General features: G+C 41.7%; 1 protein-coding gene across 2 annotated transcripts; it reads right to left on the bottom strand.

Moving 5' to 3' along the window:
- Positions 1–4,578: 4,578 nt before the first annotated feature.
- TREM1 (triggering receptor expressed on myeloid cells 1) lies at positions 4,579–14,132 on the bottom strand. 2 transcript variants are annotated; one of them, XM_072833088.1, is made up of 4 exons: positions 14,011–14,132; positions 10,564–10,920; positions 8,391–8,595; positions 4,579–4,974 (listed from the first exon to the last, which is right to left on the bottom strand). In XM_072833088.1, the coding sequence occupies exons 1-4, from the start codon at positions 14,057–14,059 to the stop codon at positions 4,869–4,871; spliced, it is 717 nt and encodes a 238-aa protein (XP_072689189.1). In that variant the 5' UTR covers positions 14,060–14,132; the 3' UTR covers positions 4,579–4,868. The 2 variants fall into 2 exon arrangements, with proteins under 2 accessions (XP_072689189.1, XP_072689190.1); XM_072833089.1 differs by having other exon boundaries at positions 13,985–14,122.
- Positions 14,133–17,297: the final 3,165 nt, after the last annotated feature.

The following is a 17,297-nucleotide window of genomic DNA, read 5'->3' as shown; positions in this document are numbered from 1 at the left end:
AGAAGAGAAAAGAGTGATCACTGACCTTGTGACATCTTCCTTCCTGCTTCCATTACATCACAGCCCATTGGTCAACACTCGAGAGCTCCCCATTCTCCACTATAGCAAGACCCATCCATCTGATGTCCCACTTCTGTTTCACCCACTTCCACAGGTCACCAGGACTTTCTCATGCCTGGCCACTGACCACTACATCCTGCAACACCCCCTGCCATTCCCTCTGTCTAGAATGACATCATGCACCCAAAGTTGGCTTGTTCTTCAAGATGCAGCTCAAACCTTGCCGATGACCTGCCTTCTTTTTTTTTTTTTTTTTTGACCTGCCTTCTTTAATCTTGCCCCACAGTAGGGTTCTCAAGTATGGGCATGTAGCTGAATCACTCAGGAAGTCGGAAAGCATACATATGCCTGAGCTGTACCTCCAGAGATTCTGATTTGGTAGGTCTGGGAAAACTCAGCAATCTGCATCTTTACCAGCAGCCCAGGAGATTCTAAGGCAAGTGATCCAAATGGGGGATACTGTGAAAGCTCTGTTTGAGGTCAGATGAGTTCTGAGGCGTTCCCTCATGTACTCGTCCCGGATGCAAGGTGTGTACTTCTCTGAGCTCCCAGCTTTGGCAGAAGCATGAAGACCACAAACATGATGGTACTAGGAGTAACTACCACAGATCAGAGGTATTTGTCATCTTCTGACTCTCCAGCCCCCAATACCATCTCTGCCTGGGGGACATGCCCCAATGCATGGATCTCACTAGGATGCAGAGCTCTACTTCCTCTACTATTGCATATGAAGGCAGAGATTGCTCCTGCGTCTTCTTCCTGGCATCTAAATGCCAAGCATGTGACTTGACCTAAGCTTGTGCAAGATTCTGTCTAGGATTCTGGATCCTAAAGTTGTAATATAAGGCGTAGGGCCAGTTGGAGATGCCTGACGCAGAAGAAATTTAAGCACTGAGAGTCCAGAAATAGCATGTGCCAAGGATGTGCTGGCTTCAAGTGTCCAAGGGCCATGGCACAATGGCAACATCACTAGATTGTGTGATATTGTGAATTATAAGAAATATGTGTTCAGTCATCCAGATAATTAAAACATATTAAAAGATATTTGGACTTCATCTATAGTTTCGGGATCGCATCTCCCAAAATCCATGAAATTTCCTAAGCTGTAAGAGCAGTGGGAGCTTCTTTTGTCACATTTGGTCTCTTGTCCTCAGTTTCTGAAAACACTTCAAAGCCATAAATGTGACATGAGTGTTTTGTTCATAACAAGCCCCTTTCTACCACACTTGAGTTTATGTCAGTGAATAAACTCTTGGAATTCCCAGAAAGATGGAGGCTGTTGCCTACGGAATCAACCTTGAAACTTTCAACCCCATCCCCTGATTTCTGGGGAAGAAGGAGGGGCTGGAGTTTGAATCAATCACCAATGACCAATACATTCATCAATCATGCCTATGTAATGAAACTTCCAGTAAAAAAAACAAAACAAAAAAAAACACAAAAATTGGGGAGTTCAGAGTGTATCCAGGCTAGGAAACCAGAATATTTCCATGTGCCACTGTGCTGGGCTCCAAACTATGGGGACAGAAACCGTTTTGTTCAGGACTTCACCTTATTTATTTATTCATCTGGCTGTTGAGCCATATCCTTTAATATTCTCTTATAAAATACGAGTAATCTAGTAAGTAAAATGTTTCTGAGCTTGGCAAGTTGCTCTAACAAATTAATGGAACCCAAAGAGGAGAGCACTGGGAACTCCTCTAGTAGGTGGACCAGAAGCACAAATGCTGCCACTGGCATCTAAAGACGAGGAGGGGGAGTCTTGTAGAACTGAGCCCTCAATCTGAAGAATCCGATTATATCTTTGGGTAAGTAGTATCAGAATTGAGTTGAATTAAAGGACACCTAGCTGGTGTCCAAGAATTGTTTGTATGAGAAACCCCCCCCCCAACACACACACACACAGAGAGAGAGAGAGAGAGAAAGAGAGAGAGAGAGAGAGATGGGAATTGGGTGCAGAATCTAATCAGTGAACAGACCCTTTGACTGTCTTCTTCTATGACTTCAGCTGTGGCCTCTACTGTGTGCATTGTCTCTTGGTTTCACCAGTTAGATGTCTTTTTTAAAAGATTTACTTATTTATTTTAGAAGGAGAGAGAGAGAGAGAGGTGGGGAGGGTCAGAAGGAGAGAGACAATCTCAAGCAGGCTCCTCACTGAGCACAGAACCGTACCTGGAGCTTGATCCCCCAACCCTAAGATCATGACCCCAGACAAAACCCAGAGTTGGCTGCTTAACCAACTGAGCCACCTAGGCACCCCTCACCAGTTAGACTTCTGCAGGCTATCCCTGTGGGTTCTTGGTTCTCACTTTGCCTTCCTTCTCTGTCTGCCCTTTAACTGCCCTGTAGCTCTCATGCTCACCCATAAAATAGGCATTCAGGCATACCCATGTCTTGCAAACTCCAACAGATTTAAGTCAGGATTTTCTGATTTTCTACCTCTTCTGTTCTAAAGGAAGGGAGCCCCATTTGTGGGCTACTATCCCTGCTTCTCATGTGATACAAGGAGGAGAGACATTTAGACTTGACAAAACTCCTTTCCATTCTATATGGCTTTGAAGCCCTTAGTCCTCAGAAAAGGAACTCTAGCTTTTGTTCCTGTTAGTAAATAGTGACTTATTACTTATGTAGTCTCATTCTAGGCACATATTTCCTTTCTTAAATTTTTTTACTTAAAATTTTATTTTAATTCCAGTGTAGATAACATATGGTGCTATATTAGTTCCAGATGTACAATATAATGATTCAACAGTTCCATATATTACTCTGTGCTCATCAGGAGAGGCACTTAATCCCCATTACCTATTTTCCCCATCTCCGACCCACCTCCCTTCTGGTAACCATCAGTTTGTTCACTATAGTTAAGAGTCTGTCCCTTGGTTTGGCTCTCTCTTTTTTTTTCTTAGCTCATTTGTTTTGTTTCTTAAATTCCACATTGGAGTGAAATCATATGGTATTTGTCTTTCTCTGGCTAGCTTATTTCACTTAATATTATACTTTCTAGCTCCATCCATGTTGATGCAAATGACAAGATTTCATTCTTTTTTTATGGCTGAGTAATATTCAATTGTATGTATACACCACATCTTCTTTATCCATTCATCTACCAGTGAACAATCGGGGTCCTTCCATATTTTGGCTATTGTAAATAATGCTGTAATAAATATAGGGGTGCATGTACCCCTTTGAATTACTGTTTTTGTATTCGTTAGGTAAATACCCAGTAGTGTGATTCCTAGATCTTAGGGTAGTTCTATTTTTATTTTTTGAGGAACCTCCATACTGTTTTTCACAGTGGCTACACCAGTTTGCATTCCCATCAAGAGTGCACAAGGGCTCCTTTTTTTCCACATCCTCGCCAACACTTGCTGTTTCTTCAGTTTTTTATTTTAACCATTCTGACAGGTGTACAGAAAAACAAAATGCTGTTGGTATTTTGATAAGGGTTGCATTAAATTTGTAGATTGCTTTGAGTAGTATAGACATCTTAACAATATTTCTTCTCCCAATCCATGAGCATGGAATATCTTTCTATTTCTTTGTGTCATCTGCAATTTCTTTCATCAATGTTTTATAGGTTTTAAAGTATAGATTTTTCATCCCCTCTGGTTATTTTTTTCCTAGGTATCTTATTATTTCTGGTGTAATTATAAATGGGATTATTTTCTTAATTTCTCTTTCTACTGCTTCATTTTTAGTGCATAATGCATAGGAATGCAGTGGATTTCTGTACATTGATTTTGTATCCTGGAACTTTAATGAATTCTTTAATCAGTTCTAGCAGCTTTTCGGTAGAGTCTTTAGGATTTTCTATATAGAACATCATGTTGTCTACACATAGTGGAAATTTTACTTCTTCCTTACCAACTTGGATGCCTTTTATTTCTTTCTGTTGTCTTATTGCTGCAGCTAGGACTTCCAGTACTATGTTTAATAAAAGTGGTAAGAGTGGACATCCGTGTCTTGTTCCTCACCTTAGGGGAAAAGCTCAGTTTTCCCCTACTGAGTATAATGTTAGCTCTGGGTTTTTTATAGAAGGCCTTTATTTTGTTGAGGTATGTTTCTAGTCGCATACCTCATGGGTATGTTCTGAGGATTCAGTGATAGTGTACCCTTGATAATGCATGTGATCAACAAATGAGATTCTCTATCAGTCCTATGTTTTGGACTCCATCTCATCCAGTATTTTCCCAGGATACAACCTCTTGTTAACTTGTTTTCTCTTTCCCAAATTTAGAATTCTCACCGTGATGTCATTTCTTCTTCTTAATCCATGCTTTTCAAATCCCTTCTCTGGGAATGTGGGAGAGGACCACAGATGAAGAGAGAAACCCAAGCATCTGATTCTAGAGAAGAGGAAGGCCCAGAGGTAGGGAGAACAGGATGTTTCTGTAGTAGGAGCTCTGTCTAGATCAGGCAAAAACGTTATAGCCCAGGGGAAGAACAAGGGCAGAATTAGCAGCAGTGCCCTCTGTACCTCACAACCCCCATGAGACAGCAACAGTAAAGAACATTGAAGAACATTAAATAAACATCTCTTTATTTAAGGCAAATCCTGAACCACTAGAACAGGCATGTTTGCAGCTCTATCTTCTCTTCTGAGCAGGCAAAACACATACCCAATGTTATTAATGTAATGAGGAGAGCTGGCAGGGTGAGAAGGTGGGACCTGAGCCTTAGAAATAACCTGTTACAGATTCAACTCATGTCATTGCCCTTCCTTCCCTTCCCCCTCACAGCTCTCCTCCAGGACAATTGCCAGAGGGATGTAGTTAGAAGTCAGAGGTCATTCTCATGGCTTCACCAGCCTAGGGTCCAAATGACCTCTGTGTGACAGCAATCAGGACAGTGAAGACCAGGCTCTTGCTCAGGAATCCACACAGCACAAGAATGACAATGTTGATCACAGAGAACCTGGGGGAAAGAAGAGTTGTAAGTTGTCGCTACTCTGGCATGCCTCATACCTGAGTATTTACAGAAGTCCTTCATGCCCCTTCTCTTATTTGCTTAGGCCCTTCTAGCACCTGTCCCCATACTGACTGGTCCTGTGCCTTTAGTGTGTCCCATTGCCTAAAACTACTGACTGGAAATATGTTAGTGAAGAGCATAGGGCCCATGTGCAGAAGAGGCACCGGGGAGAAGAGGCAGGCTTCTTAGGACTCTCTTCCTCACTGGGATGCAGTAGAGAGTGAAGGCTCAGCAAGGAATCCTAGTTTGTAGTCCCAGCAGCATGGTTTGCTTCCTGAAAGGGCTCTGGCCTTTCATGGCTCTGGCCTGTTTCCTCATCTGTAAACAGAAGAATCTAATCCTTGCCCAAATCTCTTCATGAACTTTTACAGATTTTAGCATAATGGTTCTAAAAGTTCTGAGATAGCATTTGTGGATACCATAAGAAGAGATACCATGAGTGAGGAAACATGGCCTATCTATACTCAGTGATATGCATACAGATTATAGCACAACCAATCTGCATGATAGGACACGGGGCAAAAAGAGAAATAGGTGACAGTAAAACAAACAGAAACCTAGATATTCACCTAATGTTATATACAAATTTAACATCTAAGGAATTTGGCAGCCCAGGAGGTAGGCAAGGATTGTTTATTTTATTATTATTATTTTTGTGTGTGTGTGAGTGGGCAAAGCGATAGAAGTTTATTAAGCAGAACTACAGAGAAAGCTCTCAAAAGTGAGAGAGGTCCCGACAGGGTTGCCCAGGATTATTTAATAAATAATCACGTGGTATCTGGATTGTAATATGAAGAAAAAGTCATCTTTTATATAATTTATACCATTTAGCAAAATACACCCCCACCCCCAAGATGGACTAAAGATTTAAATAAAATGAAAAACAAAACACCCACAAACACCTAGAAACGTCACCAGAAAATAGAATCAAGCACATTAAGGAATAAAGCAAAGCAATAATTTAAAAATCAACACATTTACCCACACAAAACTTAAAATCAAATGTATGAGTTCGCAAAGGGGGAAATGACAGAATGGTGACAGAAAGCAGCAAAGGCCCCTTTCTGCTGAAGTCCCTGTGGGCCTGTAGCACTGTCCTCCCTGTTCTCCTTGTCCTCCATGTCTTCCATCACCTGGAACTACATATCCCAGCGGCTGGTCAAGTTCAACCCCTGGCAGCTCCTGGCCCCTCATGGTTAGTGTAGCGCCATCCACAGCACAGATGCAGTCCACTTCTCCAAGGCGCAGCTCAGCTTGACCTTCAAGTCTCCTCTGTCCTCTCAGCCCTTTCACATATTCATGTGTGGAGCTCCTGGAGGGTGTCCACTTTTGAGAGCCAGCACGCACCCCTTTCTGAGGCTGCACACAGGCCACCAGACCACCGTCCCCACTCCAGGGCCTGAAATTCATATGCCCCTGGGCTGCCCCTAACAGAGGATTGGGAATTCAGGCGTATAAATACTCCAGCTCCCCCAGCCTCTGATATAGACAAGTCCCGTGGTCCTCCAGAACTGCCCTTCAGGACTGAGCCCCAAAGACTCAGCTTGGTGATGACACACTTGCTAAGCTTCCTTCTCTCCTGGTCTCACTTCCCTGATGTATTTACCTGAGGTCATTTCCTACATTTGTACAAGACTTTCCCCACTGCTTGCTTCCAGGGAACCCACCCTAAGACAGAGTGACAGTGGCTCCCTCTGAGGTGCTCCCCACCCCATCCATCCCCAGATTAGAAGCCCCCTTCTTCCATTACCTAGGCAAACAGCTCCCTGTACTAAAACATTTCTTTTTCAAACAGCTTGGTGGCTTCTGCTTCCCTGATTGGATTCTGACTGATAGAATAGTTTATATTATTAATAAATAAAGTTAATAGAAGAGGTGCAGCCTCTATGTGGGTAATAGTATGTACTCTCAATTTATATGCTGGAAAACCAAAGTAACTTTTAAAAAGAAAAATGTTGATTCTCACTGGATCGTTTACTTAGTCCACAAAGATTTAATAAGCACCTATTATATACCAGGCACTGGCGCCAGCAAAACAGTTGTTGGGGAAGTGGTGGGGGCGGTGGGAGGGGACAAAGTTCAGAGAGGCACTGCCTCTACCTTTGTAGAGCTCCTAGTCCATAGTAAGAGAGAAATGAAAACAAGTGCCAGTTCACATCAAATTTAGTAGAAATATTTTCCAAATCCCTGTAGGCAAAGGATCCCTGTGGTGACAACTGCTTTACTTATATATTATGGATCACAACACAAATTGTTTCCAACCTTTGGAGGATATTTGGCAATATGTTTATAGAGCAATATAAACATTCATATTCTCTTAAGGGAATTTCCTTTGAATAAATAATTTAAAAGAAAAAAGACATCTGCAAAAATGTTCATCTCAAAGTTATCAATACCATAAAAAATTAAAACAATCTCAGCGTCTAAAGCAAGTCAAGATGTAAGTCATGGCTGGTTCATTGAGCAAAGGATGCATTTGTTGAGATTATAATCATGAACTCTAGGTAGCAACATCAAAGGATAGTTTTAGCATAGAAAAATAATAGCAATGTTTATAATTATAATTACTGCTATATTAAATATGTATGAACATGAATAAAGACTACAAAGAGAATGTGGAGATCAGACATGTTAGATTAGTAGGAATATGGATGAATATTTCTCTGTTAATTCAATATTTAATAATCAACACATTCAAAGGTAAGTCAACATTTAATAAGAAACTGTAAAGAGGGTTTTGCATGCAAAGTTAATGGTTCTTAGCTTTGCCTGCACGTTAAGAAATCTCCTGAGGATCTCATAAAAAATACTGAGACCAGCCCCATCTCCAGAAGTCCTGGTCTACAGGAGGGCACATGCATCAGTATTAAACACAAACCAAAGCAAAAGCAAACACTCCGGTAATCCTAACATGCTGCAGCCACTGAGAGCAGTTGGGCTAGATTATCATTTCCAGCTCTGCATTTTCTAGCCTCCCTATAGACAAGGAAACAAGCTACAAAGAGTTCATGACTCACCTAAAGTCACACAGCCAGCCAATCTGGCTGCTATTAGAACCCAGGGGCCCTTACTCCACTATACCATTAGGCTGATGGGGTTGGCTGAGACCTACTGGAATTCAGCAAAGACATCCTTTCTCTCTTCTTGCTCCTCTAGTGTGCAAGAAAACAAGGTGAGCCAGGAAGAGTGAGCAGTCTCACCAACAGTCTCTTCCCATTCTAGCACCACCCCCTTCCTCCCCAGGGATATTTCACCAGAATTAGGTGACTCAAGTCTGTCCTGCCCTCCCCACAACCCCATCCATCATTCCCCACAGCTTCTCAAGCACATGGACTCAGAATTAAAACAGTAGGGCCAGAGACCTGAAACCATAGCTGGTGACATTCGTCACATTTGTGATGTTGACTCCAAAGTCAGGAGAGGAGGTGTCAGCAGTTGATTTGGGTGGGAGTTGGGTCACAGTCCTGGGGCTGGCAAGAAGCGTGCTCTGGGCCTTGGTAGTGGTAGGAGGATGGGTGGAAATCTGAGCCAAGTTCTGGGTAGGACTCTTGTCTGATGCAGTGATGCCTAAAGGATCGGCAAGAAGACACATTGAGTAAATGTATGGATAAGTTGAGGATGAATTTTTGGGAAGTGGGTTGGTAGATGGAAGCATGGAATATTACTCAGCCATTAGAAACGACAAATACCCACCATTTGCTTCGAGGTGGATGGAACTGGAAGGTATTATGCTGAGTGAAATAAGTCAATCAGAGAAGGACAAACATTATATTGTCTCATTCATTTGGGGAATATAAAAAATAGTGAAAGGGAATAAAGGGGAAAGCAGAGAAAATGAGTGAAAATATCAGTGAGGATGACAGAACATGAGAGACTCCTAACTCTGAGAAACAAACAAGGGGTGGTGAAAGGGGAGGTGGGCGGGGGGTTGGGGTGACTGGGTGACAGGCACTGAGGGGGGCACTTGGCAGGATGAGCACTGGGTGTTATGCTATATGTTGGCAAACTGAACTCCAATAAAAAAATTAAAAAAGAAGAAAAAGAAAGAAAGAAAGAAAGAAGAAGAAGAAGAAGAAGAAGAAGAAGAAGAAGAAGAAGAAGAAGAAGAAGAAGAAAGGAAGGAAGGAAGGAAGGAAGGAAGGAAGGAAGGAAGGAAGGAAGGAAGAAGAAAGAAAGAAAGAAAGAAAGAAAGAAAGAAAGAAAGAAAGAAAGAAAGAAAGAAAGAGAGGAAGATGAATAGAAGGAAGGCAGGAAGGCAGGCAGCCAGGAAGGAAGGGAGAGAGGGAGGGAGGAGGGAAGGAAGGATGGATAGGTGGCAAGGCAAATGAAATTGAGGAGGGCAATGAACATGGCCATTCATGAAGCAAGTTTTTCCTTTGCTAAGATTAGAAAATTAGTGTGAAGTCAGCCTGGGTCAGAGACAGGAAAAAGGAAAGAACTAAGGAAGAAAGGCAGAGAAGGGAAGAGAGACAGAGACAGAGACAGAGAGAAAAGAGGAGGAGGGAGGAAGGTGGTTAAGGAGGAAGAGTGGGGAAATAAAAGAATTCAAGCTATTCCTATCACTGGAAATGCACTTGCCTGCTATTCTTCACCACGTTCTTCAAGAATAACTTGCTGATTACTCAAACTTGTACCATTCTCTGCCTTGTCCTCACCTGAACCTGTAGCATATTGCTTTTTAAATTATCTATTATTAATATATTGCATATGAATTTTATCTCCCTTAGGGTTAGGATTCTCCAGGTGCCAGAAACTTGAGCCTTCTTCTCTTTCCTCTCCTTAATTTCCCTAGTTAACATCTACTGAGGCCCTACTATGTGCCAGGTACCACATTAGTTGCTAGGGATACAGAGCTGAGAAAGGCACAGGTTCTTTTACTCAGAGATGAACATGGGAGGCATTTAAGTAAACTGGCCACTACTACCCAGTGAGACAGCATCATCTATGAGAGGGGACATGAAGTGAGCTCTGTAGCTTTGCTACCAAAAGTGGGGGCCATGGACCAGCCTCAGCAGCAGCAGCAGCACCTACAAGCATATCAGAAATGTGGAATCTAGGTCCCATCCTAGACCTATTATATCAGAGGCTGCTTTTGAAATAAGATCCCCAGGTGGTTTGTACCCACAGTAAAGTCTGAGAAGCACTGCTTTTGGAAGCACACAGGAAGGCCATCAAATGGACCCTTCGGAAGGAGATAATGGATCACAGAGGCATCCCCCCAAAAAAATTTCCATTTGGAAATCTAAAGAATGAGACTAAATTATCCAAGTCTATCACTCATGTTTCACTATACCCCATTTCTTACAATAGCACCTCAAATTAAGCTCTGCTACCCCAAGAGGAATCCCATACATAGAAGCCCCTTCTTACTTTTGGGCCAAATGCATCTCAATGACCTCAAATGAGAGACAAGGAGCTTTTGGGAGAGGCCAGGCTGCTAGAAATTCTGAGCCACAGCCTTAGTGGTGCTACCAACACTGCCCATACCCTCACCTGGCCTGGCTCTCCCCCATTCTCCTATACCAGATCACTCACCCTTGGTCACCACCAGGCGGACACGGGGGTACAGGATGTCAGGGTTCTTCTGAGGGTGGTAGATCACACACTGATACAGTCCTGAATCCTCCACTTGAAGATTAGTCATTTGGACGTTCAGGATGGCCTCGCTGGGGATGTCTTCTAGGAAGTACCTGCCTCTCTGGACTTGACTGGTATCCCCTGAAACATTCTCTGTGAAAATCAGTGTCAGGGGCTTCTCTCTATCCATAAGCTTCTGCCAAGCTTTCTGGCTATAGGTGTACTTCCAGGTGGAGGTGGTACATTTCATATTCAGGGTGCCTCCCTCTGCTAAGACATACTTTATTTCATCTGGTTCAGTTGTAGCTTGGAGTTCTGTAGGTAGGAAATAAGAGTTAGACTCTATGAGGAATAGTTTTCCTCTCTTTGGAAAAAAAAAGAGAGAAATCACCTCTCTTTCTTGTTCAACCACTCATTTTTCAGATGAGATCCTCAAGGCCTCCAGAGAACATGCAAACTTCCCTGCAAGCCAGCACTAGATCCCAGATCTTTTTACAGCACTCCTGTTCTTACTCCAAGAACTAGACTGCATATTTTTTGTGCAAACTTTCATTGTTTTGAAAGGGAAAAATTGTTTTTGAAAGGGAAAAATTGCCTGATTGGAGGCAGAACACGGTACATGTGCCAAGACCATGAGTGATAGGGGTATAATGGAAGGGAAGATTATAGAGGACATACAAGGTGATGAGTAGATGTGAAGACATGGTAATAATGGACAGTGATTCCACTAAACAGCTAGGAAAACTGCGTCTAAGTAGGGGAAGGAGATCTATTCTGGTCTAGTCCAAGGGAGCTTTGCCAATGGGAAGACCAAGTTGAGAAGAAGTAAGATCTTGATCTGTGTTTTTGGCGACACAACAAGGCTCTATAACTTATCCACGAGGTCTACAGAATATTCACTCAAGCCTGGGTTACTTTCTTCCGTGGAAACCACCAAATAATGGACTGGACAGTAATGTTGGGTCAAACTGAGGGTCAGGCTACCAGTACCTACAACCACTACTCTTATTATTAATACTACTGCACGTGCACACACACACACACATACACACAATTTTATCCTTGGGCAGTAGCTCTGAAAATGCCCATTGAAAAATGCTAATCACGACCCCTTTAATGAAGCCCCTGGGCTATCATCACAGCCCACCTATGGACTCCTAAGGATTTTGAAAATGAAACCAGGCCAATTCTTCTGTGACCAGACTGTTTCTAAGGAAATCTAAAAAACAAGCTTCCTGGAAAGTCATCTGAATTCTGGTCAGAAATTCTGCTCCAAGAGACAGGCAAACGGAGGCTGAAGGCTATCTTAAGCCAACCGTGGCTCACTCATTCACTCACTCATTCATCAATCAATGGCTAAGAGACTACTGTGTGCAAGGCACTGTGTTGGGCTCTGAGAAAGATACACACCTCCTCTCTCCACCCTCTGTAACATTAATGTAAAATGTTATAGATAAGTTATTTGTCAACTCCCTGGGCAAAGTAGATAGTATGGTCTAAATGTGTGTGTTCCCCGCAAAAGTCATATATTGAAATCCAAACCCCCAAGGTGATAATGTTAGGAGGTGGAGCCTTTGGGAGACGATTGGGTCATGATTGACCCTACAAAAAGGATTACTGCCCTTATAAAAGGGGATGCAGAGAGCACCCTCACCCCGTCCACCCAGGGAGGACATAGTGAGAAGTCCACAGTCTGCAATCCAGAAGAGGGCCTTCACCAAAATCCAACCAAACTGGCAGCATGATCTTGAGCTTTCAGCCTCCAAAACTGTGAGAAATAAATGCCTGTTGCTTATAAGCCACCCAGTCTGTGGTATTTTGTGATAGCGGCCCAAGTCGACAAAGAGAGTAGGAGTTACAGGAGTCTGAGACTGTACACAAACTTGCCTATCTCTTGTGAAAGAAGACAGCAAGGACTCAGCACTGAAGTACTATCTGCATGCCATTTCTTGCACCACTGCAAGAAAGGAATTCCTTATGTTAATAAAAAAGAATAACAACTTCCTTCTATTGCTGTTTTTAAAAGTACTAGCTCATGTAATCTTCCTAACTTTATCGTTAAGCTTCATATTTTATAAGGTTGATACTACCATTATTCCTATTTCAGAGAAAAGGAAATTGAGGCACAGAAAGGTTATTTAACAACCCAGAGGTTATTAAGTGATTTGCCCAAAGTTCCACAATAGAAAGTGATAGAGTCAGGATTCAAACCTGGCTAGTCTGACCCCAGACTCAGCTTTAAACCCCAGAGCTGTGTTGCCCAAGGCAGCTGTCTCGTTGAGATGAGAGCAGTCCCAGCCCACGCCTGAATAGGTACCTAATGATTCTGTTCCTTAGGATACAGGAGTTAGAAGGAGATTTTAGGTTATCCCAAAGCCACCCTCATAGGACCCAATGAAATATATATCACGGGCTTTCTTGAACACAAGTACACAAGCATCTACCCTCCATCTTCTCCTAGTTCTGCTTTGGAAAAAAAACATGATTATGACACAAGTGAATGAGAACCAAGCTCCCATCTGCCTATATGAGTTATTACCCCAGCTCCAAGCAGGCTTAAAGTGCCATGTGTGTGCAGGCTCTGCAAGGTGACCTTGCTCAAAGTAGTAGGTTCCTGGAAAGCACCTTTTCTCTGTAATCTTCATGTCTTTCCACAACAAACTCTTCTTTTTACTTGTTATTGACATTTTCCCTCTCTTTGTTTTTTTTCCCCAATTTATTCATAAGGATTAGGAGGGGAACAACTAAAGTCCCAAATGCTTCCATCTTTAGGAAAAGTGTGAGCTGTACAAGAGAAGTGAGGGTGTGGTGATGGGGCAAACCTGCAAAGCCAGGACAACAACACCTCCAACAGCAGCAGACAATGGCAGCCTGGAGTCACAGCCCCCAGGAAAGTGAGCATCAAGCCCCCTCTTTTCCTTTCTGTTCTGCTATTCCTCAGCACTAGCAGATTTCCTGGCCCACAGTAGGCTCCTGGGAAATACTTGTTGAATGAATTATGTCTTTTGGGGTTAATAGACGGTCACATCAAAAGCACAAATATAACATTTGAAACAAAACTTCAAATGCAAACAAAATTATTTTGGATCATGTCAGGTTTAGATTTGCTCTAGCATTTTCCAATCCAGAGTTGTGTCTATCTTTGCCAACATCAAAATGCACAGATATCCTGTTTCCCTAATTCACCCGTTCTATTTCTGTTCTCAAGGCCATATACAGTCTCCTGTTCTGTTAAGTTTGGGTAGAGAGACCCAGTCTGGCAAGTCTTCTGGTTGGCTCTATGCTGGGTAGCCACATCCTCCCCACCCCCCAGAGCTTCCAAAGAATAGGGAAGCTTTTCTCATGGTGGGATCTCCGAGGTTTGGGGCAGAGGCCTCACCTGCTCATGCCTCTTCCTCGCCTCACCTGAGATGAAGAGCAACCAGAGCAGCTCCCAGAGCCTGGCCTTCCTCATCCTTCATGTGCGCCAACACCAGCTGGCACTGATGTGCCTGGGACACTCTAACCTCGAAGCTCCAGAAAGTTGCACAACAGGATATGAAGCCATTCTTGGGAGGTGCTGAGGTTGATGCTCTGTTTTCGTCATCGGTTGTCTTGGCTCCAGATGTTAGGGACAACACAGAAACCCAGAGATAGGGTTTGAGTGTAGCCTTTTCTGAATTCCAGTTTCCTGATCTCTGGGAATAATGACAATTACCTTTTCAAACAATCTCACAAAATTTTAGTGAGAATAATACTTTTGTGTTAGCAAAAGTGAGGCATCACTATTATCAGGGTACTAGAGGGCCACCTTGCCCTCTTGAGGCCAGCTCTTAATCCAATCCAGTTCAGTGTAATTAAGAGTGCCAAACATGGGAGGGATGGGTTGGGATAATAATGCCTTGCTTTTAGGGTTATTGTGAGGATAAAATGGGGGTCCTTATGGAAAGCACTCAGTACTGTACTCAACATACATAGTTTTTTACACTCTCTCCCTACTCACCCCCACCCTGATTTCCTTGGCTTTTTCTGACTCGAGGCTTACCCCCTCTTTACTGGGATGGCCCACATCATACATTTGCCCTGAGCCTCCTGTCATAGACCTGGCCTCAGAGCTCATGGAAGTGTAGGAAGCCCCCTAAATTATTTGAGATGACATGGCAGCCATTAAACAAGAATAGACTTAGAAACAGAGTGACACAGGACAGGACAGTGATGAAAGAAGGAAAAATTCAGCAGCTGCCATACCAGAAACAATAAAAGGCAGATTTGACAATGTGAAAAATCAATAACAAAAAAGATTCACTTCAGAAATACTCCCAAATGTTGGGCAGCCCCAGTGGCTCAGCGCTTTAGCGCCGCCTTCAGTCCAGGGCATGATCCTGGAGACCTTGGATGGAGTCCCACGACAGGCTCCCTGCATGGAGCCTGCTTCTCCCTCTGCCTCTCTCTCTCTGTCTCTCATGAATAAATGAATAAAATCTTAAAAAAAAAATACTCCCAAATGTAAAACAAATATAAGCATTTTGAAGATCTCAGAAATATATTAGAGGAAAAGTCCTAAAAAACTAATAAATAATTTACAAATAAGAGATGTTTTTGAAGTATAATATGAAACAGTGGATCATAAATGAGGATAAAAATGTATATTTAAAAAATACTTTCAGGGATCCCTGGGTGGCGCAGCGGTTTGGCGCCTGCCTTTGGCCCAGGGCGCGATCATGGAGACCCGGGATCGAATCCCACGTCAGGCTCCCGGTGCATGGAGCCTCCTTCTCCCTCTGCCTGTGTCTCTGCCTCTCCTTCTGCCTGTGTCTCTGCCTCTCTCTCTCTGTGTGTGTGACTATCATAAATAAATAAAAATTAAAAAAATACTTTCACTGTAGTATGGCAACTGAAGAATACCATATTGAAAATTTAGAAGTTGCTAAGAGAAGATACCTAAAAAATTCTCATCACACAAAATAATTCAGTAACTATGTAGGTGAGAAATGTTAACCAGATTTGCTGTGGTGATCATTTTGTAATAATACAAATATTGAATTATTATGTTGTACATCTGAAACTGATATGTGTGAATTATACTTCAATTAAAAAAACACTTTCTAGATCTGAAAAGAAATCTGCAATTTGAAGCTGAAAGTCCAACAGGAACAAGAAAAAATTCATGAGACCAAAGAAGTTTCCAGGTGAAAATTGTCTAATTTAAATAAAAAGATTCCTTGCAAACTGGTACAGCCACTCTGGAAAATAGTATGGAGGTTCCTCAAAAAGTTAAAAATACAACTACCCTTTGACCCAGCAACTGAACTACTGAATATTTACCCAAAAGGTACTTTTGATTCAAGGGATATATGCACCCTGATGTTTATAACAGCATTATCAACAATTGGCAAATTAGGGAAAGAGCTCAAATGTCTATCAACTGATTGATGGATGAATGTATAAATGAATGTATGGCTGTATACTCAGCCATAACACAGAATGAAATCTTGCCATTTGCAATGACATGGATAGAACTAGAGTGTATTATGCTAAGCAAAATGAGTCAGCCAGAGAAAGACAAATACCATATGATATCATTCATATGTAGAATTTAAGATACAAAACAGATGAACACAGAGGAAAGAAGAGAGAGAGAGAGAGAAGCAAACCAGAAAATAGAATATTAATTATAGAGAACAAACTGAGGGTTGCTAGAAGGGAGGTGGATGGAGGGATGGTCTAGATGGGTGATGGTTATTAAGGAGAACACTTGTGATTAGCACTGGGTGCTTTATGTAAATGATGAATCACTGAATTCTACACCTGAAACTAATATTACACTGTATGCTTACTAACTGGAATTCAAATAAAAACTTGACAAATTAATTAATTACTTTTTAAAAAATTCCTAACTGCTAAACAAACAGGGGAAAAAAAACACCTTGATTCCTTCAAAAGAATTGAAATGAGCAGGACTCACATTTCTTCTCTAAGCAACAAATGCTAAGAGACAGTGAGATGATGTGTAAAGAACATTATGACTAGAATTTTACACCCACACTGATTGCTATTCAAGTATGAAAACAACTAAGAGTACGATTATGTCTGCAAATTAAAAAAAAATTCTAAAGTTAACTTTGACTTTTTAAGCTAAAACTGTGAAATGTAGCAATTTCTAAAATATACATAGTAGTGGAGACATTGAAATCATATTATTACACCCTGCAGAGATTATTACAGTTAAGGTTTTGCTAAAGTTCCTTCTATGTTCTATAAATGATATCAGAATCCAGGCTTCAAACTGCGCTTGGATTGAAATTTCAGAGACGTTTTGAAATTTTCTGATTTAGAGAGAAGCCTGCATGATTTTTTATAGGGATGAGTCAGATTAGTACAGTTCATTTAACAAATCCCTTTTCTTACAACAAATTCCACATTTAAATGAATAACACATTTTCTAATTTTTTATGTCTTTGGATACTTTGTTTCGAGAATCAATTTACTGGAATATTAAGAGAGAACTTTCTTTTTAGCTGTATTAGTTTTTGCTTCTTATACTTAAAGCCTCTGTCATTTGGTGTGTATACATTTCAGATCATTAAATCTGGGTGGATTGATATTTTAATCATTATATTGTGTCTGTCTGTGATATTTTCCTTGCTCTGAAGTCTACCTTAATCGGATATTAATACAGCCACTTCTGCTTTTTAAAAATTTAATGTTGGGGG

This window comes from Canis lupus, chromosome 7 (assembly GCF_048164855.1).
Source record: "Canis lupus baileyi chromosome 7, mCanLup2.hap1, whole genome shotgun sequence".
Lineage (NCBI taxonomy): Eukaryota > Metazoa > Chordata > Mammalia > Carnivora > Canidae > Canis > Canis lupus.
Note: the sequence above shows the minus strand (reverse complement) of the source record. Positions and strands in the feature narration are given on the sequence as shown.

Excerpts from the sequence above, each read along its gene's own strand:
- TREM1 (XM_072833088.1), bottom strand. The coding sequence starts at position 14,059 with ATGAGGAAGGCCAGGCTCTGGGAGCTGCTCTGGTTGCTCTTCATCTCA. Across the intron at positions 10,921-14,010 it reads CTGGTTGCTCTTCATCTCAG|AACTCCAAGCTACAACTGAA; the intron begins GTGAGGCGAGGA and ends TCCTACCTACAG. Across the intron at positions 4,975-8,390 it reads GTCACCAGCTATGGTTTCAG|GTTCTCTGTGATCAACATTG; the intron begins GTCTCTGGCCCT and ends TCTTTCCCCCAG.